The sequence below is a fragment of the Zootoca vivipara genome, chromosome 6, assembly GCF_965207765.1.
Source record: "Zootoca vivipara chromosome 6, rZooViv2.hap1.1, whole genome shotgun sequence".
NCBI classification, from domain to species: domain Eukaryota; kingdom Metazoa; phylum Chordata; class Lepidosauria; order Squamata; family Lacertidae; genus Zootoca; species Zootoca vivipara.
Window position 1 is genome coordinate 46328046 of NC_142589.1, and position 27994 is coordinate 46356039.

Below are 27994 nucleotides of genomic sequence, written 5' to 3' on the forward strand. Positions count from 1 at the left end.
GAAGGACTCAGGTTGAATCCCCGGCACCTCCAGGTCAGGCTGAGAAAGCCTCCTGCCTAAAAACCCTGGAAAGTTGCTGAAAGCCAGTGTGGACAATACAGTGTGGACAATCCAATATAGTTAAGGTTTTCCATGTTGCAAAGTAAGTGTTCTAAGTGTGAAGAACTCGGAACTAGGTTATAAGAAATCAACAAAGCACAAGAGTTTTCTTTGCAAAAGATTATAGGCTTTTTCATATTATCCCGTTTATAAATATATAGACCAAGCAGGTAGCAACCAACCAACCAACCTAGGACAATAAGTAAGCAAGGTTAAGCTGCTATCAGTCTAGCACTCAAAGGCTGTTTATAAGTCAAAACTGTTTCTTGCAGGCAGATGAAATTACAGTGGTACCCTAACCACGGGTGGCATTCAACTAAGTTTTAGTCAGAGCAGCCCTTTTGAAATTAATTACAAAGTTAGGTCCATTAATTCCAGTGGGTTTACTCTGGGTGAAATGGGCCGCACTGTGTTAATATATGTCCATTCATCCTTTTCTTTTCTATTTAACTTTTTTATCTTGTGGATAAACTAAGCAGCATTATTAAAAAGTGTGTGACTTCAGAGCCCATCAAATACTTTTTTGCTGGTCATCCACCGCCCCCAACACTGTACCATCAGAGCTGAGTTCTTTCCCACCAAACACAGGAGCATTAATGCACTCAGCTGTTTGTTTGCACCTCGTGCTGGGGTTGCACACATGATGTTTCAGGGTCATGTTTTGACAGGTGTGCTGAGCAAATAGGATGGTTCTTCATGCCTCTGACCATCTGACTTGATATTTTTTGAAAGCGATTTGCAGATAATCAGGCATTTCTCTTAGAGCTTTTATTTCCAAAAGGAAATGATCTGAAGCTCCTAACATATCAGTTAAAACCAAGGCCATGTGTATACGCCAGCAAAGAAATGCACTATGTGGTACCGGCTGCAAGATTCAACTTCCCTAGTCTCTAGTTTTCTTGCTTTCTTTTTCAAAGCAGCCTCCAAAAGTCTCAGGGGAAAGCTCTTCCCAGCCTTGCTCCCAGAAGATCCCTTTAATATGAGATACCAGGGACTAAACTTTGGACCTTCCACATGCCAATCATGCACTCACCCACTGAGCTATCATTCTTCTCTGCAGAAAAACTCAAAAAGCAATTATACTCCACCAAGGCTATCAATGGCTTCTAGTCAGGATGGCCGTATGCTACCCTCAAGGTTCAAAGTAGCATGTCTCTAAATACCTACTGTTGGGGAGAATGAGTAGGACGGAGTTATTGTCTTGGCATCCTATTTGTGGGTTTCCTACAGACATCTGGTTGGCCACTGCAGGATAGAGGATGATGGAATAAATAGACCTCTAGCTTGATCTAGCAAGGCTCTTTTAAAAAAATGTTAAGTATCAACCAAATAATTAAAGTGCACCGAACAGTTGCCAACATCGCAGCCATTTTTATTGCAAATGTTTTGGATTTAAATAGTTTTCTTTATTAAGGTAACCAGAAGACATGATACAACACACTCCTTTGTCCATCCGTATGTTGCCCAGTCCTCAGCTCTATCTATGGTTCTGAAGTTCTCATTTTTTGTCTTCTCTCTTCTGCGTGTGCTTGGTTCCTGGCTCTGTTTTCTTGATACTGGCAGGAAAAACAAGGCGATAAATGAATAATAGATAAGTCATGTCACTACATTAAAAATGCAGCATGGGTTTATCACTCGAGAGGGAAATACATGTTTTTTTTGTAGAACACAAATTACATTTGCATTGGCTGGGGCGGGGACCACCGCCAAAGCAGCCCACTAAAGTTATTATTTAATTTGCATCTTTAGCTACTCCATTTCTTTTAGGTTGAACAGAGTTTTCAAAAGTGAACAGCAACAACACAGCTCTTTCCACAGCTCCATATGCTTTCTGAGACTTCAAGGGAACATTCCATGTACATTTTTAAACCATGAGGGCTAACAAACCTTGCCAAAGGATCTGAACAACTATTGCCCAGTATCCATTTTTGGAGCAATGTGTGTGAGCAGATTGTGGCAATGCAGGTTCTGTGGGATGGGTGTGGGTGGGTTAAACAGATTGTCTAAATCAGGGGTCAGCAAACTTTTTCAGCAGGGGGCCGGTCCACTGACCCTCAGACCTTGTGGGGGGCTGGACTATATTTTGGGAAGAAAAAAAATACGGTAAACAAATTCCTATGCCCCACAAATAACCCAGAGATGCATTTTAAATAAAAGGACACATTGTACTAGTGTAAAAAACACCAGGCAGGCCCCACAAATAACCCAGAGATGCATTTTAAATAAAAGGACACATTCTACTCATGTAAAAACACGCTGATTCCCGGACCATCCACAGGCTGGATTTAGAAGGCAAGTGGGCCGAATCCAGCCCCTGGGACTTAGTTTGCCTACCCATGGTCTAGATCCTCTCCAGCCTGGATTTTGGCACTGAGTCTGGTCCCCGAGGTGGATAAGTTGTGATGGGAAACAGCCTGGGGGGGGTATGGGTTCGAACGCTTTCGTAAAATTCCTTCAGGACCTCTAGACTCAAGAGCAGGGGTTCCCAAACTTTTTCAGGCCATGCTTGGTTTCATAAACTCATCCCCAGTGCTTACTACCCTACCCTATAAAAAGCATCGTTCAGAAGAGCTGTTTGCATGACCTAACAATATAAAATTCAAAACAGTAATAACTAATTGCACATTTATTCAAAACCAAGTTAAAACTATTTAGTTCCATTAAATCAACGAAATTGTGGAACTTGATCTAGTGATACCAACATTTCAAAGTCTGTTGGTCATTTACACCTCCAGCACCGCCTGCCATCCCCTTGCCTCTTAGTGCCCCCATAGATAATCCCACTGCCCTCCCTGGGATTGGTACAGCCCACCTTGGTACAGCCCACTTCTCAATAGGAAGAAACACAACTGAAAGGGGTGTTTGGGAATATTTCAGTGGTCTGGCCTCACTGTCTGTGGCTTACCTCTTTCTTTAAGCATCGCCTCATTTCTCTGTCAAAATCATTGCAACGACCAAAATATCTCATGATGGAGTGCTGAGAAACAGGACCATAGTAATAATAAATGATACAAATAAATACACCAAGTCTTCTTATTTCATTTGTATATCACAAAAATAGCATAATAGTTTTGAAGTAATATTTACAAGATAGGATTCATTATTAGCGGTCAATGTACAAGTTCTTGGTTCGTGAATTGGTTTAAACAAACGCAAAAGTGAAGAGGAAAGAGGATAGAACAGAGCTAACAGGTAACATTCAATATTGCACACCTAAGTACCTAATCAGGAGCCCTTGTGGTTGTGCTTAGATTACATACGAGTAAAACTCATTTCCCCCCCTTATGTTGCCAATGAAACAATATAAAGTGTTGACAGACGTGGGAAGGGGCTTCAAAGTGAAGATGATAATTTATGTTGAAATTTATGGTAATCCATAATCAAGACACATGGGATTTCCTTTCCAACTCCCCCCCCCCCCAAAAAAAAACCCTGTAAAGTGGAGGTTATGGCACTTCTGACAACATGGGTCAAACCAAAAGACATTTGTTTCATGACTGTATGTTAATGACCAAGGCTTATGATGTCAGTGTTTTATTTTTTATTCATTGCATACATACCTTTCTGCCAAGGTAGTTTACCATTTAAAATATGAAAACAAATCCACAGTACAAAATATTCTCCAGCCTACTTCAGGACCTTAACTCCCTAGCCCAGGCTTACTCCTTCCTTCCCTCAGAGCACCCAGGTCTTAATTAGCCAAAAGAAAGGTGGGGTGTAAGAGGGTGGGGCTGCCACCCCACACCTATCAGGTCATTGCTGGTTCCTTCAGGAGCTGGTGGTTAACCCTGGGCCTGGCTTCCTAACTTCCAGTTGTCATCCCTAACAGATGTATGGCACCATGCTTCTGTTTTTATACTTGTAAACCGCTTAGAAGCCTATTTTGGTACTATGTGGGATATAAAAGAATACTAACAGTAACAGCTACTTATTTTCCTTTCACCTTGTGAATGACACTCCCCCTGCCAACCATCAGAAAGGGAAAGGGCAGGAAGGGGGTGGGGTGGGGTGTAGGCATTGTTCCTGGATATGCATCCCTAAAGAGGCCTTGAGTAGCTGAGCAAGCAGTTGATAGATTTCCCCCAACCCAAATCTAAAGACTCTCATCCATAGTTGCTGCACCCATAGAGTACATAGGAAGCTGTCTGGTTCACATGTCAAACCAAAGTAGGGGTGCCAGACTCAATAAAGGACAGGACTTCTATGTCTTTAATTGCCCTGCTCTCTTTTGAGTCTGGAAACCTTAAAGAGAAACCAGCAGACTCTTTGTTCAATTTCCAAGCAAAGGATCTCCTGCTGGTTTCTCTTTAAGGTTTCCAGACTCAAAAGAGAGCAGGGCAATTAAAGGCACAGAAGTCCTGTCCTCTATTGAGTCTGGCAACCCTAAACCACAGTATAGTGTGGACACACAACATGCAGGCTCAAAGAGAGCATATTGCAGTCACTTTGCTCTTCCCTGGTCATTCGGCTGAAGCACTAAGCTTAATGGGCTCACGGTTTAGCTCTCTTAGACAAACCATGTATTGTAAACATAGGACAAACCTTGGTTATGCTGCATAAACTATTAAATTTAGTTACCTCATGTCACAGAGCCAGAGCAATGCTTCCTACCCCCCTCTAAACAGGCTAATGTCAATTTTATGCGCACACATACACGCATTCACTGGATTGTTTGTTTGTTTGCTTGCTTGCTTGCTTGCTTGAACCACTTCCCCCTCCAATTTGGCTCAATCCTAACCACAACCAGTTCAATGTTTACTACAGCAGCAAGTCACAAAAACCTTTAGGCGCCTAGGCACCAGTTCAGTACAGGACTGTATAACTGTTTCAAAATTATTAGCAGCTACATTGAATTTGTATGCTGGTTTCCACCCCACTTCCTATACTTGCCTTGTATTAATCTCAATAGAAGCATGTTTCCAAAGTTCTAACATGAAACAATCAATGGACTATATAAGTTAACTAAGGAACAGGGGGAAGTTCTTTTGTAAGTAGTGTTTAGAAAACAAAGGAATTTATTTTCGGGACCTGCACCACAAATGCTGATATTTTACTTCCTTCTGCAGGAAACTATTTTCAGCTAATTAACTCTTTATTGTTGCTTCTACATGCACAGCTAGTAAACAGTTAATAATTTTTAACATGTCAGATGCAGCATCTTTATACTTTATACTGAGCGTAAAAGATCCTTCCTTCCTTCCTTGGCTGTGCTTCCATTTCTCTTCTTCCAGCAATCAAATATAAGTTTCAAGTAGGTCTGATCATAAACCGCATCTTGTTAACCTATAATTATATGTAACATTTCACCTAGCCTTTCTAAAACATGAAAGGATTAAAGCTGTTCATGAATATTAATTCCGAAAAAAGGCTCCCTTGCAGCCATGGCCAGGCAGGAATGTTACCACAGATGAATTCTACTGAGCAACAAAAGGCAGCTCTTAATTACCCACCATGGTGTAATTAGGTGGTAGCAGCAGCAGCAAAGTTCTCATTGCTTGAAGAGAACAACTGCAGCCAAGGAGTCGGATGGGCGATACAAGGCCCATGGCTACAGGACACCCTTGCAATCTGACTTCTCCATCATATTTGAGAATCGTAAGCACCTAGCAACTCCCTCCCACCCAAAACCTAACCCAGCAACTGCCTTATAGGCAAAATCTCTCAGCATTAATTTTGAAAAGGATTGTGTGGCAAGCCCAGCACTGCACCCTCTGGATTGCTCTTGATGCGCCAGCTGATAAACCCGTCTGTACATACCTGCAGTAATATGGATGCTTCTGGGTGTACATTATATTGAGAAAGAAAAGGGTAAACAAAATTTTCTCCTGTGAAAATGGACAAACCTGCACAGCTGCTGAATCAGTTTAACTTGCTGAACTTTCTAAAAGCACCATCAGCAACACTGTGTGTGCCGCTGAGCCAAGGAGAGAGAGACAGAGAAAGAAAGAAGAGTGAGTGAGAGCTGCTCTTTAGGATGTATTTAGCTATTTCATGGTCATACTGCCCGAAGGCTGTCTCCTCTATCTGTAGAATTCTGGGATAAACGCTTTCTATCATGATACATTTCAGTGTACTTTGGGTTTTGGCAGAAGTCCTACCTCTTTGTGGCACTCCTTGAGCAGACGGATAATAAGGTTGCATTCTTCGCTGTGCAGATGAGGAGACAGATCTGGGTGCATCACAAATTAAGGAGAGCTCATGAGCAACATCTGAAGTCTTCCACCTGTCAATATTGTGATACATTTTTATATCCAAGACAATGCCAGATGGGGCATCTTGCCCTATGAATATTTCTTAGTGAAAAGATATAACGATCAGAACCAAAGCATGATTATAAAGTACTATTTGCATTTGGCTCTTAATCTTTTGCAAAATCAGTTAGAGAATTGTAGTGAGCGATTAATTAATCAGTTTAATAATGATAATACTTTTCCTTTATTAACTGCTTCCTGCAAGACAGTTAGGGATGCAGGTGGCGCTGTGGTCTAAACCACAGAGCCTAGGGCTTGCCGATCGGAAGGTCGGTGGTTCGAATCCCCGTGACGGGGTGAGCTCCTGTTGCTCAGTCCCAGCTCCTGCCTAGATAAATAGGTACCGCTCCGGCAGGAAGGTAAACGCCGTTTCTGTGTGCTGCTCTGGTTTCACCAGAAGCGGCTTAGTTATGCTGGCCACATGACCCATAAAAACTGTCTGCAGACAAACGTCGGCTCCCTCGGCCAGTAAAGCAAGATGAGAGCCGCAACCCCAGAGTTCGCAACTGGACTTATGGTAACTGTCAGGGGTCCTTTACCTTTACAAGACAGTTTCTTTAAGCAACTTACATTATATAAAATACACAACTGCCTATGCATAATTTAAACCCAAATACCTAGAATAAAACACAATAGAACAGAGATGTATTGAGGAGTTCATCCAACAACAAAAGTAAAGACCTGACCCTACTTGTAGATGTACAATACGGATAGGCCTTGAATCATACCACAGTACAATGACGATGACAACAACAACCACCAGAACAACATAATTTAGTTCATGTTCTACAATGGGTTGGTGATTTTAGTTCAGCTCATCAACTGAGAGCAATTCCTCTTTTTCCTTTTTGCCCAATTAAAGGTTCTATCATAGTGGAAAAACCTTACATACTCGCTTATCAACAGATAAAATGGGCCAGGAGCCAACAAATTAGGAAACTGGTTCTGTGAGCTCAAAGAGCAGCAAATTGGTTTTGAAACCATGGGGAGTTTCATATAGTTTATGATGCATCCCAGACACCTAGGAAGAGGGGAGAGCATCAGCTGCCCAGGTAAATCAGTCCCATTGGGCTAGTTTAAGCCCCTTGTATGAACCCACAGCTGCAATCCTAATAGGCACATTTGAGCTTAAGTCCCGCTGAAGTGAGGGTAACTCATTCCTGAATAGTTGTGCAAAAGTCTGCGCTGCAGGACTGGCTCTTTGGATTCTTGCCATAAATCACTGCAAATTTAGTCTTAACTATAACAGGATTCTCTGAGCCCCACATACATAATGGTGAAGAGAATCAGTAGACTTCTTTTGAAGAAAGACTTTTTAAAAAAATGGCAGAAAACACAGTTGCCTGATAAAGCACTATTTGTCCAAAATATGTTGAGATTCATACGCTGGGTATCAATACATTTATCCCTGTGTGTCCCTTGCCCACCCCCAATGCAGCTTCTTTGGCGTGACTTGTTGCTACTAGTTTCTGCTCTGCCACACCTCAGCTTCCATGAATTAATTTTTCAAAGCTGAAGCTCTATTTCCACCTTATCTCTGCTAACTATACAAGAATAGAGCAGCAGTAAATGTCTCAGCTTCTGGCTGCCTGGGTATGTGCACCACTAACAATGCTTTCAACACGTATCCCTAGGCATCAAGGTGCGCAACTGCTTCAAAAAGTAATCAAGAAGTAAATCTTCCTGCAAGGCTTTCAAAGTTGACCCCAAGGGTCTAGCCATAAGCCCACAGTATCAGAAATACCAAGCCTGAACAACCAACTTTAATAAACCTGATCTATCGGGTGTTTTTGTGATTGTATAGTATATAGAGACGGGAGCACGACCTCAGGATAATTTTCCTGTAGCCCATCTTGAAATCTATTCAGCTTTGGCAAGTTAGAGGCAACCTAAAAAATGAGATAAGGAAGGGTTGTCACACCCCTTTGAGCTTTTAGGGAGAGCGAGAAATCAGAAGCTAGCTGGCCAAGAAGACATATACCAAAGTGGTAAGAATGTAAAAACCTGAGAAGGTAAGAACAAAGCCCTGTTTAGGTTTAGCATCCTACTTCTCACCCATGCCAGCAAGATGCTGATGGGAAGGCCAAAAGAAAGACACAAGCACAATGATACATGCGTGCCTCCGTTTTGGACAAAGCCCCTTTTGGAGAGCTTTAGCGCAGGTGGCACTGTGGTCTAAACCACAGAGCCTAGGGCTTGCCGATCGGAAAGTCGGTGGTTCGAATCCCCGAGAAGGGGTGAGCTCCCGTTGCTCGGTCCCAACTCCTGCCCACCTAGCAGTTCGAAAGCACATCAACGTGCAAGTAGATAAATAGGTACCGCTCCGGCGGGAAGGTAAACGGCGTTTCCGTGCGCTGCTCTGGTTTCTCCAGAAGCGGCTCAGTCATGCTGGCCACATGACCCAGAGAAACTGTCTGCGTCACAACCTCAGAGTCATTCGCGACTGGACTTAACTGTCAGGGGTCCTTTACCTTTTTAGGCTTTGACAGAAGTGAAGAAGGGCTTCTATAAAGTGGCCCAAAGATAATTCGGTAGCTCCCGAAACTTCAGACCAAATTCAGAAGATACAAGAACAGAAGAAACCTGCGGGATCAGGCCAGTGGCCCATCTAGTCCAGCATCTTCTTCTAACAGTGGCTAACCAGAGGCCTATGGGAAGCCTACAAGCAGGACGTGAGCACAAGAGTCCTCTCCCCACCTGCAGTTTCCAGCACCTGGTCTTCAGAAGCATGCTATTTCTGAGCAGGGGCAGAGCACAGCCATCAGGGTTAGTAGCCTTTGGAGCGGTTAATAGCCAAAGAGTGTCTTATGTTTGAGGATGGGAAAGGAAAAAATATAGATAAACTGGAAATGCACTCAGAGTATCTATCACAAAGCACTGCTTTGTACTCATTTCTCTCCAGGGAGGGAGGGAGAACCACCTAAAAGAACAAGTAAGAAAATAAGAGCCTGGCTAGGTCAGAACGTAAAAAGAAACCTCCTGGGTCAGACTCAAAGGCCTGATTTTAGCCCAGTTTTCTGTGTCCCACGGTGACCAATCAGAAGCAATAGCACTCTTCTCTTGTGAACCCTAAGAACTGCTATTCAGACAAATGCTTCCTCCTGATACTGGAAGTGCATAAAACCAGTGTGACTATGACTATAGCCATTTTTATATATATTATTATTTAAAGGGAGATTTAAAACAACACCTTCAAGCTGAATACATTTTAAGAACTGGTATTCGTAACGTAGTTCCAATGCCTGCAATTTATCAAATACAACCATCAAAATGGTAAAATTTACACGCAGAAAATAAAATGCACTGGGTTTGGATGCATGGAATAAAGAAGATAAACATTTGTAGTGGACAGTGCAACATAACATAAAGGACTTCCAGGTCAAAACATATAAAGCTACAACAACTGGATTTTGGCTCTGTTCAAATAGCTAGCAAACTTTTTTTAAAAAAAAGTAGTTTGTTTAAGAAAGATAAACTTCAATTCATTTTCTTCTTTGGCAGGGTAGAATGGCTCAAGCACTTTCTACGTTGAGAAAACAAAATATAAGGTTTGCACATGATACATAAATACAAATCCCTGCTCACCTGTGAAGCTTTTAGCATAACCTTGGGCAAATCACTGTCTCCCAGGACAACCTACCTCATAGCATTGTTGTGAGGATATGTAAGTAATTTAAACGTTGGAGAGCTGCTGCCAGTCAGCGTAGGGTAGAGCTTTCCAAACTGTGTGTCGCGACACGCTAGTGTGTTGGCTGCAGTGTGTAGGTGTGTTGCGCGAACGCTCCCCATGCTTCTCTCAGGGCTAGAAAGGGGTTGGTTTAGCCTCCAGTTTGCTAGTAAAATTGAATTACTGTGTTGCAAAATGATGCATGTCTAAAAAGTATGTCACCAACACGAAAAGTTCATAAAGGTCTGGTGTAAGGGAATACTGAACTAAATGGATCAACTGTCTGCCTCAGTATAAGGCAGCTATTTCTAACCTTTGAAAGCCTGGAACAATATAAAAATTAGTACTTACCTGGGAAATCTGACTTGTGCGCCTGCTTTTATCCGTCAATTCACAACTGTGGGGGGGAAACATGAATGGCATTTTTAAAAAAATCAAAATTCTGTCTGCTGAACTTTGTTTTTAAAAGTTACTGCAGTTTGTGTTCACAATGTGATGGTGTATATATGCTTACTATTGCAAGGACAGGAAGTCAGAATTCAATTAAAAACCTACAAAATCAGAGCGTTTAAAGAAAACTTGGACCTTGATAAAAACAGGTCCCACTTTATAGAACTTTGACTTTGGTAAAACTATGTGAGTTTCAAATCAGATGGATATTTTCAAGAAACACACAAGGCTTGAAGCCTGTAAAGGAAGGAAGGAAGATTTGTTTGTTTGTGTGTATGCATGCATGGGTGTATGTATGCGTGAGAAAACTATTTGGTACTCCAACAACTGAATAATTTTTTTATATATAATAGTTTTTGCAACACAATATTGGATACATAGAACATCAAGTTAACATTCCAGCATAGGTTTCTACATTCCCTTGGTGTCATCTTTCTGAAACTATTATTTCTTGGACAGATGCAATGGCGATTGGTGGTTTTTTTTATTGCTATTATTTATTAAATTTGTATATTGCCCTTCAACTGAAGATCACAAGGCAGTGAAAAGCAAGAAATGTTTACTGTACTGTGTTATACTGCACTCACTGACAGGATAAAGGTGCAAAAGGCACACAGAGATGCGATTATTGACCATACCATTGTTAATTTGTTATAATATAAAGACGGGCCATAGCTCACTGGTAGAGCACATGCATTGCATGCAAAAGATCCCACACAACTTCGATAGCTGTCCCTGGCCAAGGTCCTAGTAGACAGTGTCAGGTGGCGCTGTGGTCTAAACCACTGAGCCTAGGGCTTGCTGATCGGAAGGTCAGTGGTTCGAATCCCCATTACAGGGTGAGCTCCCATTGCTTGGTCCTTGCTCCTGCCAACCTAGCAGTTCGAAAGGGCGTCAAAGTGCAAGTAGATAAATAGGTACCACTCTGGCGGGAAGGTAAACGGCGTTTCCGTGCACTGCTCTGGTTTCACCAGAAGCGGCTCAGTCATGCTGGCCACATGACCCAGAAAAACTGTCTGCGGACAAACGTCGGCTCCCTCAGCCAGTAAAGCGAGATGAGCGCCGCAACCCCAGAGTCGTCCGCGACTGGACTTAACTGTCAGGGGTCCTTTACCTTTACCTTTTAAAAACTAGGGAGACACAGTTTCAAATCCTCTCTTGGCCATAGAACTAATTGGGTGACCCTGAGCCAGTCACTCTCTCTCCCAGCCAAACATACTTCTCAGGATTGTTGTGAGGATAAAATTAAGCTGGAGGCTTTGCGTATTGTCCTGAGCTGCTCGAAAGGCAAAATAAAGCAGTAATGAAATAAATTCAGGAAAGGGCCATGGCTCAGTGGTAGCATGCCTGCTTTGAATGAAAAAGGTCTCAGGTTCAACTCCATGTAAAACTGGGAATGTGTCGTGTCTGAAACCCTGGAGAGCCTCTGCCCAGTCCTCTGAGCCACATGGACCATTGGGCCTGACTCAGTATAAGGCAGCTTCCTATATTCGGATAATTAGTGGTGTATCAGAGCAAATATTATTTGCATTGCATCTACACATGTACAAAGGCTGCATCGCCCTCCCTTGATCATACAAAGCAAAAGGGGGGAGGCAACAACTGCATATACACATACTGTATACACACGCACACAGCTTCATCCCCAGATGTCTGTTTGCAGTCTGCTACAGAGCTATTATGCCAGTGCCTTGCTCTAACCATTCTCTCTTGCCACAGTCAAATCGTTTTGCACCACTGAGTTCGCAAAAGAAGAAAAATGAGCAAGACTGTTCTGTCAAACTTCAAGAGATGATTTATTTATATTGATCACAAAGCAGCATTATCTCGGCTCAATACATTTAACCTCAGGATATTAAGGAGCCCCCACAGAAATGGCATTTCTCTTCTTCCTCAGGAGTAGTAGACTGCCAGGGTTGTTGTTTTTTACTCTCTTACAGAATGAATGGAACAGCTTTATGTCCCCTAAGGAGACCTAACCGTCTACTCTCAGTATATAGGTTTGACAAAATGGACCAATAGTGAACTCCTTCTCCAAGGCAGGTTCTTTAAGTGGCAAAAGTGACACCACAAACACATACATACATACATACATACATACATACATACATACAAGGCATCAGGCACCTTGGAGAAACCTCAAGGTTTGCAGAAGTACAGAAACTCCTCAGACTTACACAACTCAAAATTTATTTTAAAAAACTGCATGCCTCAGACGGTGACATGGGTATTACAGAAAATTTTGTACTGATAATTTTTCAGTCTGCATCAGAACATTTTCTGTTGTCCTACAGGGTGATCTACTTTAGCATGCTTCTTTTATTTGTATTTAGTAAACGAAGCTAAACACTTGGAAACTGCCAAGATTGCCTTGTATATATTCACAATTGCCATGCATTAACCATTACTAACGAAATTATGAAATGGAAAATCTTCCACAGGAAAAGGAAGCACTGGAAGAATTTGCACCATGTCACTGGTGTCAGACTTACATAGTATTGTGATATTTCACTGTGCAGCACAATTGTTACTTAGCCAGCAGTGTTACAGCTGCAGCCAGGCTTTGCTCCGTTCACCACAGAAACAAGAAAGGCAGATTAAAAATGGATAGTTAGATGTGAAAAATCTACACTTTAAAGATGGGAAGTGTGAAAAAAAACCTCTGAGGGATTACAGAAAGCCTGACATGGCTGTGGGTAAACAGGTTTACATGGCAACTGTTTGCTAGCAAGAGTTTGCATCATCTTTTTAAAGAAAGATGGGATCATTTCTCACTGAAAATGGCATAAATGTAGGAAAGCTTCTGCCAAACCTGGTTTAACTTCCAGTCCTGGTGTGATTAATAAGCACCATTATATTTCGCCCTCTAAAAGCAGGCTGTGAGTTGGTTTCTATTTAAATGCACATACCGGTAGAAGTTATTTACAACCCACATGACAACAACAAAGTCTATATAAGAATGACCACAAGGTGGTGCCGTGGCCAAGAAAAGCAAGCATAACTATTAAGATGCTTTTCTAGTAACCACCACTATAAAATTCATTCATTCAAACAGTGTTTCTATTCCATTTGTAAAATTCTGCTGCTGGAAAGTTCAGAGTGACCCGAATTTATACATAGGCTAGTTTTTGTTCAATATACAAGGTTTAGCCAAACCATAAGCCACTTTAAGATCTCAACATTTTCCACAAAAATTACAGTTTCAGAAGCCAGTCATACTGTAGAATGTGGTGCACAAAGTATTGTTGTTGTTGATTTGATTTCTTAGCCGTCCTTCACAATAAGGTCCCAGGGTGGATTATAGCAATATTACAAACAAATTACAGTCAAGAGAACTGGGTGGGTCCTAAAAATACATAGCTCAGGTGCTAAAGGCGAAGGTAAAGATAGTATCTTCAACATACTATCAAAACTATATATTATAAGTGCCATACACACTTCTGTGGTGAGCTAATTCCACAATTTAGGGGCTGGCACAGAGAATGCCCTCTCCCACCAAAGCCTGCGTATAGAATATAAAATCATAAAATAGTTAATAAAAGAACAATAGACTGTAGAAGTAGAAATCCGGCATAGCTACCCATTTACCAATGCAATATGACAAGGGAGGGGAGAGCTTTATTAGGACACTACTACAATGCAGTGAGCAAGCTTAGTTTGTGATTTTTTGCTGTTCCTAATATTGTTTTTAATATTGTTTTTGTGAGAACATACTAGCATACGGACACATCATAAATCTAATCCATTTTCAAAGTATACAGAAAAAAAACATAAATGTAAGAACTAAAGGACTGAAAGTACATCTTCGCACAACATACGGTATTGTTTTTTAAGACTGGGTTTTATAAAAGCACAGCACACAGTTAAAACTATGGAATTCACTCCCACAAGTAGTGACGACCATCAACATGGGTAGTACAACTAAAGTACTGAAATTCCAGAAATATTACTACCTTACAGGCAGTGCAATCCAAACTCCCCATTCCGCTGTGCTGGAGGAGATATAAATGGCATAAATGTGTCCATCCACTCCATTAATTTCAATGGATCTACGCTGAATATGATTTGGTCAGATATAACTCAACATATATTGCATATATACATTACATAATTCATCCCCCTCCCATGATATAATACAATATAAACGGACAGTCAACAGAATTCAACACCCTTGCCATTCTTATTCTTCCTCCTCTCTCACATTTTCCCTCCAAGTCACACAAACACCCTCTTACTTAAGACCCCGCTTCACACCTACCTAGGTTCTGCAAAACTACCAGCACGCCTGGAACAGACGGAAATTCAAAGAAAGGGCAAATCCCGGATGTAAGCTTCGTTCAGACCCGGAAGTTGTTATTTCTTGACCGCTCTCGTCACACGGAAACCCCGCCTCTTCTCCTACTGCAGCTGATAGCGCACGAGAATGTGGCAGCTGGTTGGCTGGTTCAAAGCTGAGGGGACGGTTTGGAGGCCGCGGCGGTAGTCGTGAGGTGCTCGTAAGCCGAAAAAGAAGATGTCAAAGAGGCGGCGGCTGAACGCCGAGTAAGTTCGACTTGAGGGTGGGGGGGGGAGTGCCGCTGAGGTAACAGGGGCTGCCCTTTTCCCTCAGAAGAAAGCGAGCCGGGGAAACGGTACGTTGTAAATAAGTCCGTCTATTTTTATCCGGCTCTTCCTCCGAGGAGCTCAGAACGGCCGTTAATATAGTTGGATCCCCATTTCGTACTGGCGACAACCCTGTGAGGTAGGTTAGGGCCGTGAGAGGAAGTCGCAGCCAGTGAGAGCTTCGTGGCCGAGAGGGTTTGAACCCGAGTTTGCGCCTGGAGTGCCGGATGTCGTGCCCTCCTGGTGTTTCAGACTACAACTCCCATCGGCCCTAGCCAGCAGGGATAAAGGGCATAGGAATCCCGCCCCGTAGTCCACAAAGTAATGTCAGTGAGTGGGTTGGAGTGTGGGAAAATGCTGCTGCTCATTGATGAGGATATTTTCCATATTGTTATAGATCTGGGGGTGGGGGTCCCCCTAAACTCTATTAGGATTTTGATTAAATGGGATGTGGATTAAGACACCAAGTGCACAGCTGTGCCAGACAGGGAATTCCTGGGCTGGCCTGTGCAAAGCAACCTGGTGGAGCTACGGCTGTCAAGGGTACAATAGAGGCTGTTAACAAGACAACGGAACTTCTCTCTTGCCCCCCCCCCCCTGTGAACAGAGACTGGGGATTTGGGAGGTTGCCAGGGTAACAGCTCTGGGGGAGGGCTAGGTGAAGAAGAAATATAAAAGAGCTGAGGTCCATCATTTGGAGGGTGCTGACTGCAGGCTACTTATGTTGCTGCCTTTTGGAATGACTATGCTGTAAAATCTGGACTTCCTTCGTGCAGACTGAAGATGTAAATACTGTAGGTAAATAAACCATCTTTCTTAAAGCATGACATTCTCCGCCATGTCTTCTATTCTCCAAAGGGACCCGATGGGCTCTTGCCACCAAGATGCTCGGAGACGCTCTGTTATTTTGCATACTTCAAGCATTTTTATATTCACTAACATTTATAGACCACTTGATTGTAAAAACAAAATACCCTCTTAAGTGGCTTACAAAAATATATCTTCCAACAACTCTCAGAAGAAAGTAGGGTCCGGTGTACACTTATGTTGCACTGCTCTTACAGTATAAAGCCAGTATAAAGTGGCACTTAATAGTGCCAGACTAAAAGTAGGTATCTTGATAGTCCCAGATTCACATCCTCACTCATCTACAGAGCTCACGGAGAGTAACCATGCACCAGTCACTTCCTTTCTCAGCCTGGCCTACTTCACAGAGGTTCTGTGAGGATAAAATTGGGGGGGGGGAGAGACATGTGTTTGGAGGAATGGCAAGATAAAAATACAGTCATATCTCTGGTTAAGTACGCTTCAGGTTGATTACTTTCAAGTTAAGTACTCTGCGGACCCTTCTGGAATGGATTAATCCACTTTCCATTACTTTCAATGGGAAAGTTCACTTCGGGTTAAGTACGCATCAGGTTAAGTACGGACTTCCAGAACCAATTAAGTACTTAACCTGAGGTACCACTGTAGAATGTAGATGTAATTGAACTACAGCTTGCATCATCCCTGACTATTGGCGGTGCTGACGGGTTGATGGGAGATGGAGTCCAAAAGGATCTGGAAGGTACCACACTGATTACTCCTGTTGTAATAGTGTGGCCTGTACAGTACTGGCTTCTGAAGCAGGCTGATGCAGCCAAAACACAGGAGAAAATAAGTACATTTAATATCTACCTGTTGTGGATAGGATGATTGATTCACAAGTAGGATCTACTGTATAGTATGACTAGACCTTAAAATCTCAAGTGATGAAGATCTAAATTTGTTGTGATTATCCTGAATTTTGGGGATATGTAGCTATACCACTGAGAGGTTTTTCAACCTATACTTTTTCCAACATAATTTTGTAAATATTACTATCCTACCCTCTTAATTATATTTTCAAAACTCCTAAGCCTCTAAAACTTTAGCTCATCTCGTTTGGAAGGTGTTTCAACCCTGTAATTATTTTTGGGTTGTGGCTGGGGTTTTTGAAGTTTTGTGATGCCATTTTAAGATGAAGCCAGACTTGTAACAGGATTCCAAATGTGGCTGCAACAAATACTTATAGTAGCATTTCAATTCTTGCCATTTATTTTCAATCCCTTTCCTACTAATTCTTAATATTGAATTTAGCTTTTTCACAGCTGCTGTATGCTGTCTATCTTAAGTGTGTAATGCAGGCACCCCCAACATGCAGCCCTCCAGATGTTTTGGCCTACAACTCCCATGACCCCTGGCTAATGGACCAGTGGTCAAGGATGATGGGAATTGTAGTCCAAAACATCTAGAGGGCCGAAGGTTGGGGATGCCTGGTGTAATGTATCTGAATATTTAATCCCTATTTTATTTTGAAGGGGCTTCATTATGGATGAGATAGTAGCTGAATACATTAGAAGAACTGTGCTGCGAATCCCACGTTCTGAAATGGGGAAAATGCTGACCACCTGGGGGTTTCTGTCTGAAACTCAGCTGCAGTCTTTAAACATCCATCAGCTAAAGGAAAACGTATCCCAAGAAGTAGTTAAACTATGTGAGGTGAGAACAGTATTGGAAGGATCATTGTGAAATTCGTACAAATGTCAGTGTTTTTTCTGCATAAAATATATGATGTTACAAAAGTCTCTCCTGGTGTTTAAAGGGAAACATAGTACTGTACTATTTAAGTACTATGACTGTACTATTGGTGGTCTGTGTTTTACAATTACTTTTAATAGGAGTTGGTTTCTTAATACTGAAATCTTTCTCAAGTGCCTTTAATAGAGGACCCACCAGAGCTTTGGGATGATGTCTTCACCCAAATAAGAGGATGAGGCAGTGATGTGAGCACATGGGAGTGTGCGTGATGGAAAAGTAGTGGTCTTTGCAGTGAGAGAATTTTGAATGCACATTTTGTGGGGCACTTTTTTCTTTCATTTATGCCCCATCCTTTTCTGTCACTATAATTCCTTGCATGGGCAATGATGTAGAACAGGCTTCCTAAAACTTGTCCCTCCAGTTGCTTATGGCTTACAACTCCCATGATCCCTAGCTAGCAGGACCAGTGGTCAGGGATGGTGGGAATTGTAGTCTCAAAACATCTGAAGTACCGAGTTTGAGGAAGCCTGATGTAGAAAATAGCACTGGCTTTGGCCTTTGGGGTGCATATCTTCTTGTTCCAGTTCTGAGAACTGGAGCATATCTTCTTGCTCCAGTGCTGGAGTATAGCAGGGCAATGTGATGGAGCTCCTTTTAGCACCTAATCCAGAAATCTGAGCGCTGTGTAACTGGAACACTGGGGACAGGGCCACAAACCCCTCCCACTGACAGTCTTGTTACAAATTGTACATGTTGTATGGGAGATGTGACCTTGGAGCAATTGTGATGTGGTTCACGGATACTTTGGCTGTAGATACATTTTGATTTGTATAATGATTCTGCAGAATGTCAACAAAATCCATGACTGTTGTATCCATTGTTGATCTGTGATGGAGTGCCCCCAGTTTTTTGTCAATGAAGCAACTAATTAACTAATTAATAACTAATACATTTTACAGGTTCATATCTTAATAATAAAACAATATTGTTTTAATACAAATGCAATTTTTAACCAGATTTGGACATAAGAGTAAGCAATGAACCATGGTTTACTGTGAATGAGTAGCATGCTGGTGCACACAGCTCTTTCACACCCACCCCCTCCTCCATGCTTGGAGAAAACAAATCAGGGCATAGACTTGGTCTTATGTGGGAACGAATGCTCACACATTTACTTACCTGTTTAGCGAAAACAAAGCACTAATGCTGGTTCGCAAGTAATACAAGGTCACTCTTCTACTTTATTTTCTCCTAACATGACATGGAGGGGAGGGGGCTGGTGTGAAGGAGCAGCATGCACCAGTACATTTGGAAAAAGCTATGGCTTACCATTGTATGCAATTTGGGCCTATATAATATCGTCTAACTTTTTTGATTAGTTGTTCTTATTGTCTTGAAGGAAAACCATGCAACTATTCAGCATGCAGCAGATCTAGACATAATTTGTAAGTGAAGTGTTTTATATTTTGTTGTTGTTGTTGTGATTAGTTTCTGTATTAGTATAAACCAGTTAGATTTTGGATAAACACTCAGCACTTCCTTTTGATTAGATTAATATTTGTCTTGTCGGGGAAAAATAAATCATTTAACTTTTAGATAATACAAGGTAGTGATCACTCCCCTTTCCTCTTAATTTGATGGTATTATTTTCATTACACAGTGATACTAGGCCCAGCTATCCATGTACCATCTTCAGAAGGCAAGAGTCCTCACCAACCCAGTAATTGTGTTTAGCCATTAATCTTATTCCCCAAATGAACATTCCCAAAGCAAAGAAGTTTCTACTAGACTAAGATTTCATTGCTTTGCAGTATAGTAGCTTGAATTACATTTAGAGCTAGATAAGGGAATGGGATGCTCTTTTCAACTTAATCCTCTATTTACAAGTGTCACTATTTAATTTGGCTTACTGCCACAAGTGTTTATAGGATTACAGTACTATTAAATGGCATTTGCATAACTCACTAAATACAAGCTTGGATATTTGTCAGAATCTGAAGATTTGAATTCCTTTGTGATCTGAAATCAGTAGTATTTGGTAAACATTGCATTGTAGCTATTTATAGTTTACATTGTGAAAAGTTAAAATGTAACTACCCCAGATCATGCATTGATTTCTAGTTTGCTTCAATTTTTGAAAAGTAAATGGAGATTGAAAGAATCTATATCCAATGTCAAGTTAAGGAACCATAATTTCGCCTCCTCTCTTAATTTGGAATAAATGTTTGGGTAAATATTTGATCTTAACTTTATTGTATTCATATTTCTTGTAAGCTGCTTTTGAGGTAGAAATAGCAATAAGAAGAAATAACTCAACTAGTCACTTGCAGGTTGGATTTGGCTCCTGAAGAAATTTTGGGCACAAATGGCCCTACGCAAATATAATCAGAATGATATTAAGATTTGCTGACAATTATACTTGTTAGGAAAGTAAACTTTGGCTGCATGAAGGGATGAGGAAAGTGGGAGTACCTGTGTACAGTATTGTTTAGTAAGCCAAAATGTATGACTTATCTGCAAATGTGGCCAGTGAGAATAGTATGTATCTGCACTATTTGGAAATCTGTTTATCTCTTACCATTTGAAAACACATGTCCTATTCCTGTGAAGCTCTTAATTGTTGGATGGAACCAGTATTATTATATGGAAACTGATCATCCATGAAAAGGGTTGGGTTGGATTGTTCTAATCTCTAGAATGTGTAATAGATATCGGTTTCCAAGCATACAGAACTTAGCCATCCTTTGTGTAACAAAGAGCAAATCTGTTAACTAATCAGCAATATGAAACATGAAATTCCTGGATTGTGTAGGGAGGAGTTGCTAGTTTATGATAACAATTTTGGATTCTTGTGTTAATAAGCAATGCTGTTTATTGTCAAATATTTTTCCTCAGACAACCACACATATCGGGACAAAAAGCTTTGGACTGTTTATCAAATGACAAGAGAAGAAGGTAAGTGTTTACTGTATAATTATCAAAAGCATGGTATAAATAAGTGAAGTGCCCAGTTATCTGTAATAGTCTAATTTTGCTTATCCTCACTTTAAAGTAGATTATGTCAGCTATCTTATAAAACTTGCTGGAAACCTCTAAAATTTCGCTGTTTTTCTTGCAGACTTTTGACTGTTTAGCAGAGCTCAAAGGGTTGGGTTTTTCTTAATGCTACTTAAAGACCAAGATATACTTCTTCCTTCCATAATAAAACATTTCCCCCAGGAAATGAACAGAGCACTCTAACTGGGATGTGTATATGTATGGATCCACCACCACATCCTAAGCCTCACCAACTCATGCCAGCCAGGGTGGCGGATTAGTTTTCATTACACCAGCTCTAGACTTGCTTTGAGGAAAGAGCAACTTTACTATGCCCTTTCCAGAAATATTGTCTACAGCAGCTATTCCATCCTAAAGGAGAAGGTACTGTGGGGTCTTTCCATGAACTCTGCTGGAAGACCAGAAACTTTTGGCCCCTTCTCTCCTTGAATTCCCATGATTCCAGCTAATTGATAGAAGAACTGAGAAACAGTGACTAAATTTTATTTCTTTCCCAACCCTTTTTCGTTTGTATTTCATATTTTTTTATTGCATTCCTGAGGGTAGGGATGTGAGACAGTCTCAGAAATGTTTTTTGACTAAAGGGCAGGGTATTAAAATTATTAATAATAAATAAATAATAATTTAGTATTTTGCATGATTGAACTAAAATAATGCAAGTTATGTTTGGAATGAAGCTTATTTTAAAATGTTTTATTTTATTGGCAGGTGATGAATATGACATTTTTGACTTGGTAGAGTTTAAAAAGAAATTTAAAAGAAGTCTTCAGTCAGCTTTGAAAAATGTGAGAATAAACAATGCTAATATTTTGGGTTCTCTTAAATGTTTTGTTATCCTGTTGTATAAAAATAATGTAAATTTATAGTAATTTGAAACTAAAAGGAGAAATGTCTACCATCTATCCTATTTAGCAGTGATCCTTCAGGGGTTTGTTTTTTTTTAAAAAAAAATGCAGTAGTTAGTATCATATTGGGAAGGTAATTAGGTGTGCTTCATATCTCATAACTTCTTTGTATACATTGTATAAACCATTGTGTTAAAGTAGTTCATGATGTGTTTGCTGTCTCTTGTAACACACATGTAAGAAACAACTATGTCTATACTTCTTGGCCTTTAGATATAGGGTTCTCACTACTTTGAGTGCCCACTTCTGCCAGCTAGACTGCAATATATTTTTTTCCTTTATCTTTACTTCAGGTAACTATCAGCTTTAAAGAGTTTGAAGACAATGTAATTTGGATTCGCATTGCATGGGGAACACAGTATACAAAGCCCAATCAATACAAGCCATCCTATGTAGCTTACATTTCACAGGCTCCTTATGTCTTCATATCCAACTCTAGATATAGGAACTGCATACCGTTACTTTTGCAGGTAAATTCATGTCTGGTAAAGATTTGTTTTTCTGTCATTTTCAAGGTAATTTCTAAACTTAGATTTAGTAAGAGTGAATGAACAAGCAATTGGAAATTACAGTACTCCTCAGTTGCATGATATCCTACAGAGGTGTATACTCTGAAATTAAATATCAAATTCCAATTCTAAAACAGAAATAATGGAACAACTCCTTCAACTTCAACTAAACTAGGACCTCCACTTTTAATTAAAGGCCCTGCTGATTGCTGCCAGTTACAATGACATCCATGAAATGGACCTCCGAAGCCATTGTTTAGACTCCCTTAAAGATATTTTACTTAAGCGATATAGCCAGGTGAGTTATTTAAGTGTACTATTCTAAGTCAAATCTTGGGTTTTTAAAAAAAATCTTAGGCCTGGTTCTAAAATTCTCAGGAGGTAAGGAAATTTTCTCCTTCAAAGAGATTGCTTATAGTACTACAGAGCTGTATAGTTTTACAATCAGGAAGAGAGAATAAGGGCCAGAATTAGTTTCCCTCCTGCTTTTAGAGCCATTATGGAGTTTTTATCATTTCTGTCTGTTATCACTTAATCTCAAAATATGCCATTGGACTGCTTTGCATTACATGCTAAGCCAAACCTTGCTAAGTCACTTTGCTCCTCCCCTGTCCTTTTTGCTATTGTGCTAAGCCAAGGTTTGGCTTGATGTGTTGTCTGAACTGCGGCTTGTGGTTAAGATGGTTTGTTCTTGGCTACATTTCGTGGTTATTGAAGAGTGAGTTTAGCCAAGGGTCCTTCACTGAGCACTGGCAAGAAGGAAAAATACTTGGTTTAGTCTAATGTTCAAAGCAGAGGTGGTGGTTTGTTTAGAGAAAAACAAACCACAACAAGAAGTCAGCATTTTTAATATAAATCAGTTTGCAGTTTTGTGATGCTAAGCCAGTGATTTGGTTTGTTTCTTCATAAACTAGGAGGAGGAGCAAAACAGCCCTGATGGATTCATTAAGCATAATATATAGTTAACAGTTTCTCATGGCATGCAAACTGGGTCTTAAGTTAATGAACTTGGAATATTGGTTGTATACAAAGACCTACTTGGAGTAGACCCATTGAAATTGATGCACCTAATTTAGTCATGCCCATTCACTTCAGTGGGTCTTCTCTAAGTAGGACAAGCATTGAATGCAATGCAGTTTCATACTCATTAGAGGCAAAAATACACTAACAATGTTCTATCACTATTCTCTGTCTCCATGGACCCCCTCCTCCAGAAATTTCAAACTCATCACCCACAACCTCTACAGGAACGAAATTGCATTCTGCAAAGAGGTATCCATAATATCTTGGTTTAAAACTCTATATAGCAAAACAGTTTATTTAAATATTAAAAAGTCTGGCCATTGTAAGGAGGCCCATGTTTACCACATGACTATCTATTTTGGGGTGCCCATATCGTGTGTGTGTGTGTGTGTGTGTGCACGCACACAGGAGGTGGCTCAGCAAGTTGTGCACTAGTTGGAGAGGTTTATCAATCTTCTAAAATATTTCAATAAATATTCAGAAACTTCAAATAGTGGCTAATGTTTGTCTTGCATGCATTAAACTCACAGCTGGAAGTTCATAGCTTTCTCTGGTGTTGATGTGTCCACTTTTAGTATGTTTGTTATGGAGTAAATGAATTGGGGGGGGGGCACTGCAGCACAATGACCTTTACATCTTTGGAATTCTGTTCAGTTCTGAATGCCACTTTGAAAAGGATAATATTTTACATGAGATTTTATATGGTTCTGTGCTTTCAGTGGATCCAAATATAGTTAAGGAAGATAAACTTAAAAATGAAAGAATTGAAAGAATTAATGAGGAAGTCTTTGGTGATGGTCCTCAGCCAAAACTAGAGTTTGCACAATACAAGGTAAAATCATATTTAATGCATATTATATAAATTTAATGCACAAATATACATTTATTATGTATATGTATTCTATAGAATTTATTTTTGCACAAAACAGTACTTAGGGCTGAAATGTCAGTTAACTACTTAGATTAATTGAATAAGACTATTTGATCAACTGAAAAAGGTGTCATTAATCAGATTAAAAAGAAATACGGGAATATATGAAACTATATGGTAGGCAGCATCTCAGGGGAGGTACTCCCCTGTGTAAGATGCACAAACAAGTTCAGTTTTTATTCTGTTTATTCTATTACTACTTCAATCCCATTTGTTTACTCAGAAGTAAGTTCCTATGTTCAGTTAGAATTATTTGTGGCCTAAAATTCATATAATTGACTAAGTTTTCTATTTCTGTAGCAGCCCTGCAATTTTAAGATAGGCCAACTGTTACGAGTGCATATTTCATTGTACTAACTGAAAGAGTGTTTATTTGTTCCTCAGTGTTGCTTGCATGAGTCCATTCTAATACTGTATAGACTGCTTGAAATACAGTCTAAAACCCTGAGCTTAATTGGCTTACTTTTCTTAAATGAACTATTTTACAAACACACACACACACGGGATTTCCAGCCATGCATGCAGATCATTACGCTGTATACAGAATGGTGATATTCCTTAGATGTTGTAACTCAGGCATCCCCAAACTGCGGCCCTCCAGATGTTTTGGCCTACAACTCCCATGATCCCTAGCTAACAGGACCAGTGGTCAGGGATGATGGGAATTGTAGTCCAAAACATCTGGAGGGCCGAAGTTTGGGGATGCCTGTTGTAACTGATACATCATGGTCTTGAAATATTAAAGTACTTTTCTCAATTCACGACAACCCCAGAGGGTAGTGTACTGAGACTCAAGTAATTCTTACGCTTTTTAATTGAGCCAATACTGTAGCAATACTGAGACAGTAAATTAGAATATGTAGCTTAGTGCAGTGGTAAAAATGCAATCAAAATTGCTGCAGGTGTTTCGGGTTCTTTAAAACTATGAATGAGGCTGTTTTAGGCATTGTTGTCTATTTGCCACAGGGGGGCACTCTTTGATTATTTTAAATGCACATCTATTGAACCTGTTTTCTTTCATGTCTTTGTCACAGAAGGCCCAAGTAAAGCAGTTTTGTGGTGCAATACAGGCAGAATTCCATCAGAGTGATATAGTTCTCCATATGTTGGGCTCAAGCTTAATTGATTGGCTGTGTGTGTGTGTACACAAATACTTAAGAAAACAGAAGTACTGAAGCTTAATTGATTGGCTGTGTGTGTGTGTGTACACAAATACTTAAGAAAACAGAAGGGGAACAGTTTTGTAAAATCTGTTTGTAGATTTCTTAAAGAAAATGCATAAAGCTCTTTTAAAATGAGGTGCGGGAAAGGATAACTGTTGAATTCTGAGAGCAGGGAATTAATGGACCACTATGGTATCTTAAACCAAGATCCTGGTATCTTAAACCAGGATCCTGAGTGTAATAATCTGTTGGCTGAAAATGAAGTGTAGTTTTAGCACTTTGAACTGTAAAAATAATTATCTGCTTATTATAAGGTACAAAGAACTCTTTTTTATAAACCCATTTATTGATTTGACTTACAGCTTGAGACTATGTTCAGAAATGAACAAGAAAATGGTATCTTGAAAAATAAAGAGGGATTTAGATGTTTGGTGAAGTTTTCTAGTCCTCATCTTTTAGAGTCACTGAAATCCCTAGCACCTGCCGGTAAGTGTTGCAGTATCTGAGAATGCACACTCATAGTATTATGTTTTGTATGCTTATCTGGTGCATAAGGATTCCATAGAAGCAGTATTTCCTGGTTTTCAATACCACCACTGCCAAACTTATTTTTAATTTTTCAGTGTTTAAAAACTTGTTTGCCTTGATGTGGGTTACCTGTAGGAGGTTCAGTAGCACGGTTATACTTCATTTATGTATCCCCCTGATGCCTTCAGTTTTATATTTTTATATTTGCATTGAGAAATGTTTTTCTTTCTGACTATCAGTCGAATAAAGTATTTTGATTTGATTTGATTTGAAAAACTGGTTTACGTTTTAAATGACAGCTCAGACAAATGGCAAAATATACTCTGTTTCACTTGTCAGTACAGTGGAACATCTACTTACGGACGTAATCAGTTCTAGAGGTCCATCCGTAAGTCGATCCAGGTCGCTGGTAGAAGCGCCGTTGTGCACAGACGCATTTGGCGGCAGTGCGCTTCTGCGCATGTGCAGACAGCGGCAGCCGCTTCTGCACATGCACAAATCACAGCAAACCCGATATTTACTTCTGGGTTTGCCGTGGTTGCAACTTGGATCAGGTCCAAGTAGAGGCAATTGTAAGTATAGGTTCCACTGTATTTAAGTGCCAAAAATTGATTTGAGGAATATTGGCTGTTCCAACATTCCAGCATAAGCTAAGATGCAGGCAAATGACTCCATAATACCATCAGAGCACTGCAGCTGAATGTTAGTACTTCAGTTCCTATTGCTTGACTTGCACAGGGGAGTAAGAAACGGAAGTGTATCTAACTATGCTAGCAGGAGACATTAGGGGCTGAACTTGACTAATGGTCCCCTAGTGTGGGGTAGGGAACTGTTGGACCAACCCCCATGACATCTAATAAGTAAGGCAAATTATGAGAGTAAAGGTAAAGGGACCCCTAACCATTAGGTCCAGTCGCGGACAACTCTGGGGATGCGGCGCTCATCTCGCTTTACTGGCCAAGGGAGCCAGCATACAGCTTCCGGGTCATGTGGCCAGCATGACTAAGCCGCTTCTGGCGAACCGGTGCAGTGCACGGAAACGCCGTTTACCTTCCTGCCGGAGCGGTACCTCTTTATCTACTTGCACTTCTTGCTTTCGAACTGCTAGGTTGGCAGGAGCAGGGACCGAGCAACGGGAACTCACCCCGTCGCGGGGATTCGAACTGCTGACCTTCTGATCAGCAAGCCCTAGGCTCTGTGGTTTAACCCACAGCACCACATGCTTATGAAAGTAAGCATTAGTAATTATGGGTCATGTGTTCTCCAGTCCTGGTCTAGTGTAACATGCAGAGGATTATAGACTATTATAGTGATCTAGAATAAAATGCAAGTGCATAAACCAGGTGAAGAGCTGTGTTTAAAACAGTGTTCCTCAACCTTGGGCCTCCAGCTGTTTTGGGACTACAACTCCCATCATCCTTAGCTAGCAGGACCAGTGGTCGGGGATGATGGGAGTTGTAGTTCCAAAACAGCTGGAGGCCCAAGGTTGAGGAACACTGGTTTAAAAGGCTTATGTGACCCTTTAAAGGCAGGTCCCACCAAACTGTTTTGTTCTTCAGACAGCTGTACTTTCAAGGCAATATGGAACCATATGCAAAACTTACACAGAACTTATTCTAATTGTGTTTTCTTCTCATTCTAGGGCTGGCAGATGTTCCCCCTTCACCATTACTTACTTGCATCACCCAAAAAGCCAGGAACTATTTTAGAATTAATGATAGAAAAAGTGCACTATCACAAACCCTTGCAAGCTAATGGCATTTTTAGACAAAGGAGTGGATTACTTATTTCTCTTCAGCAAAAGAAAACAACATGGAATCTATTCCCATAAACTTCTTACAATTCAGTTGGTCAGATTACAATATGACATCTTAGCAGGCTTTAGCCTGCTAGCTGGTGTGACCTGTTGACCAGAGTCTGTGTGTACTTGCAGGACAATGAGTAGGTGGACTTCTTTAGCAAATAAATGAAGTTAGATGTAATATTGAAGTGCTTGATTGTTTAAGCAAATGAAACTTTTACTTATTTTTTAACTTTTCAGGCAACCTTTTAAAATTCTTATTGATATGGTATTAAAATTATATTAAACATGGTGCTTATAATATTAGTTTTTAAAATAGCTGTGTGATTAAATACATGAAAGCTTATAACTGCTTGTGTCCGTTTTTTCACAGGAGTAAATAAAGCTATTGCATTTTACTGCCACTTCCCATTTAATACAGTAGTGTGCTTATCGAAAAACTGGAATTA

The 27994-nt window shown here is 40.5% G+C and overlaps 2 protein-coding genes across 6 annotated transcripts; one reads left to right on the forward strand and one right to left on the reverse strand.

Annotated features, from left to right (window-relative positions):
• Positions 1-1450: 1450 nt before the first annotated feature.
• Positions 1451-14767, reverse strand: CMC2 (C-X9-C motif containing 2). 2 transcript variants are annotated; one of them, XM_035119911.3, is made up of 5 exons: positions 14726-14767; positions 10369-10414; positions 6198-6322; positions 3005-3076; positions 1451-1655 (listed from the first exon to the last, which is right to left on the reverse strand). In XM_035119911.3, exons 3-5 carry the CDS (start codon positions 6276-6278, stop codon positions 1581-1583), a joined length of 228 nt encoding a protein of 75 aa, XP_034975802.3. In that variant the 5' UTR covers positions 6279-6322; positions 10369-10414; positions 14726-14767; the 3' UTR covers positions 1451-1580. The 2 variants fall into 2 exon arrangements, with proteins under 2 accessions (XP_034975802.3, XP_060131948.2); XM_060275965.2 differs by lacking the exon at positions 10369-10414.
• Positions 14768-14867: 100 nt separating this feature from the next.
• Positions 14868-27891, forward strand: CENPN (centromere protein N). 4 transcript variants are annotated; one of them, XM_088672017.1, is made up of 11 exons: positions 14868-15867; positions 17409-17589; positions 19028-19073; positions 20524-20583; positions 21394-21470; positions 21884-22060; positions 22296-22397; positions 23314-23371; positions 23842-23954; positions 25579-25702; positions 27387-27891. In XM_088672017.1, the coding sequence occupies exons 2-11, from the start codon at positions 17419-17421 to the stop codon at positions 27497-27499; spliced, it is 1041 nt and encodes a 346-aa protein (XP_088528143.1). In that variant the 5' UTR covers positions 14868-15867; positions 17409-17418; the 3' UTR covers positions 27500-27891. The 4 variants fall into 4 exon arrangements, with proteins under 4 accessions (XP_088528143.1, XP_034975800.1, XP_034975801.1 ...); XM_035119909.3 differs by having other exon boundaries at positions 14868-15009; XM_035119910.3 differs by lacking the exon at positions 22296-22397 and having other exon boundaries at positions 14868-15009.
• The last annotated feature ends 103 nt before the right edge of the window (positions 27892-27994 follow it).

Coding starts and splice junctions, on each gene's coding strand:
- CMC2 (XM_060275965.2), bottom strand. CDS start 6,278: ATGCACCCAGATCTGTCTCCTCATCTGCACAGCGAAGAATGCAACCTT. Junction 3,077..6,197: donor TCAAGGAGTGCCACAAAGAG/GTAGGACTTCTG, acceptor CCTGTTTCTCAG/CACTCCATCATGAGATATTT. Junction 1,656..3,004: donor GGCGATGCTTAAAGAAAGAG/GTAAGCCACAGA, acceptor TTTTCCTGCCAG/TATCAAGAAAACAGAGCCAG.
- CENPN (XM_035119909.3), top strand. CDS start 14,981: ATGTCAAAGAGGCGGCGGCTGAACGCCGA. Junction 20,584..21,393: donor TCAAATGACAAGAGAAGAAG/GTAAGTGTTTAC, acceptor TTTTATTGGCAG/GTGATGAATATGACATTTTT. Junction 22,398..23,313: donor TACTTAAGCGATATAGCCAG/GTGAGTTATTTA, acceptor CCCCTCCTCCAG/AAATTTCAAACTCATCACCC.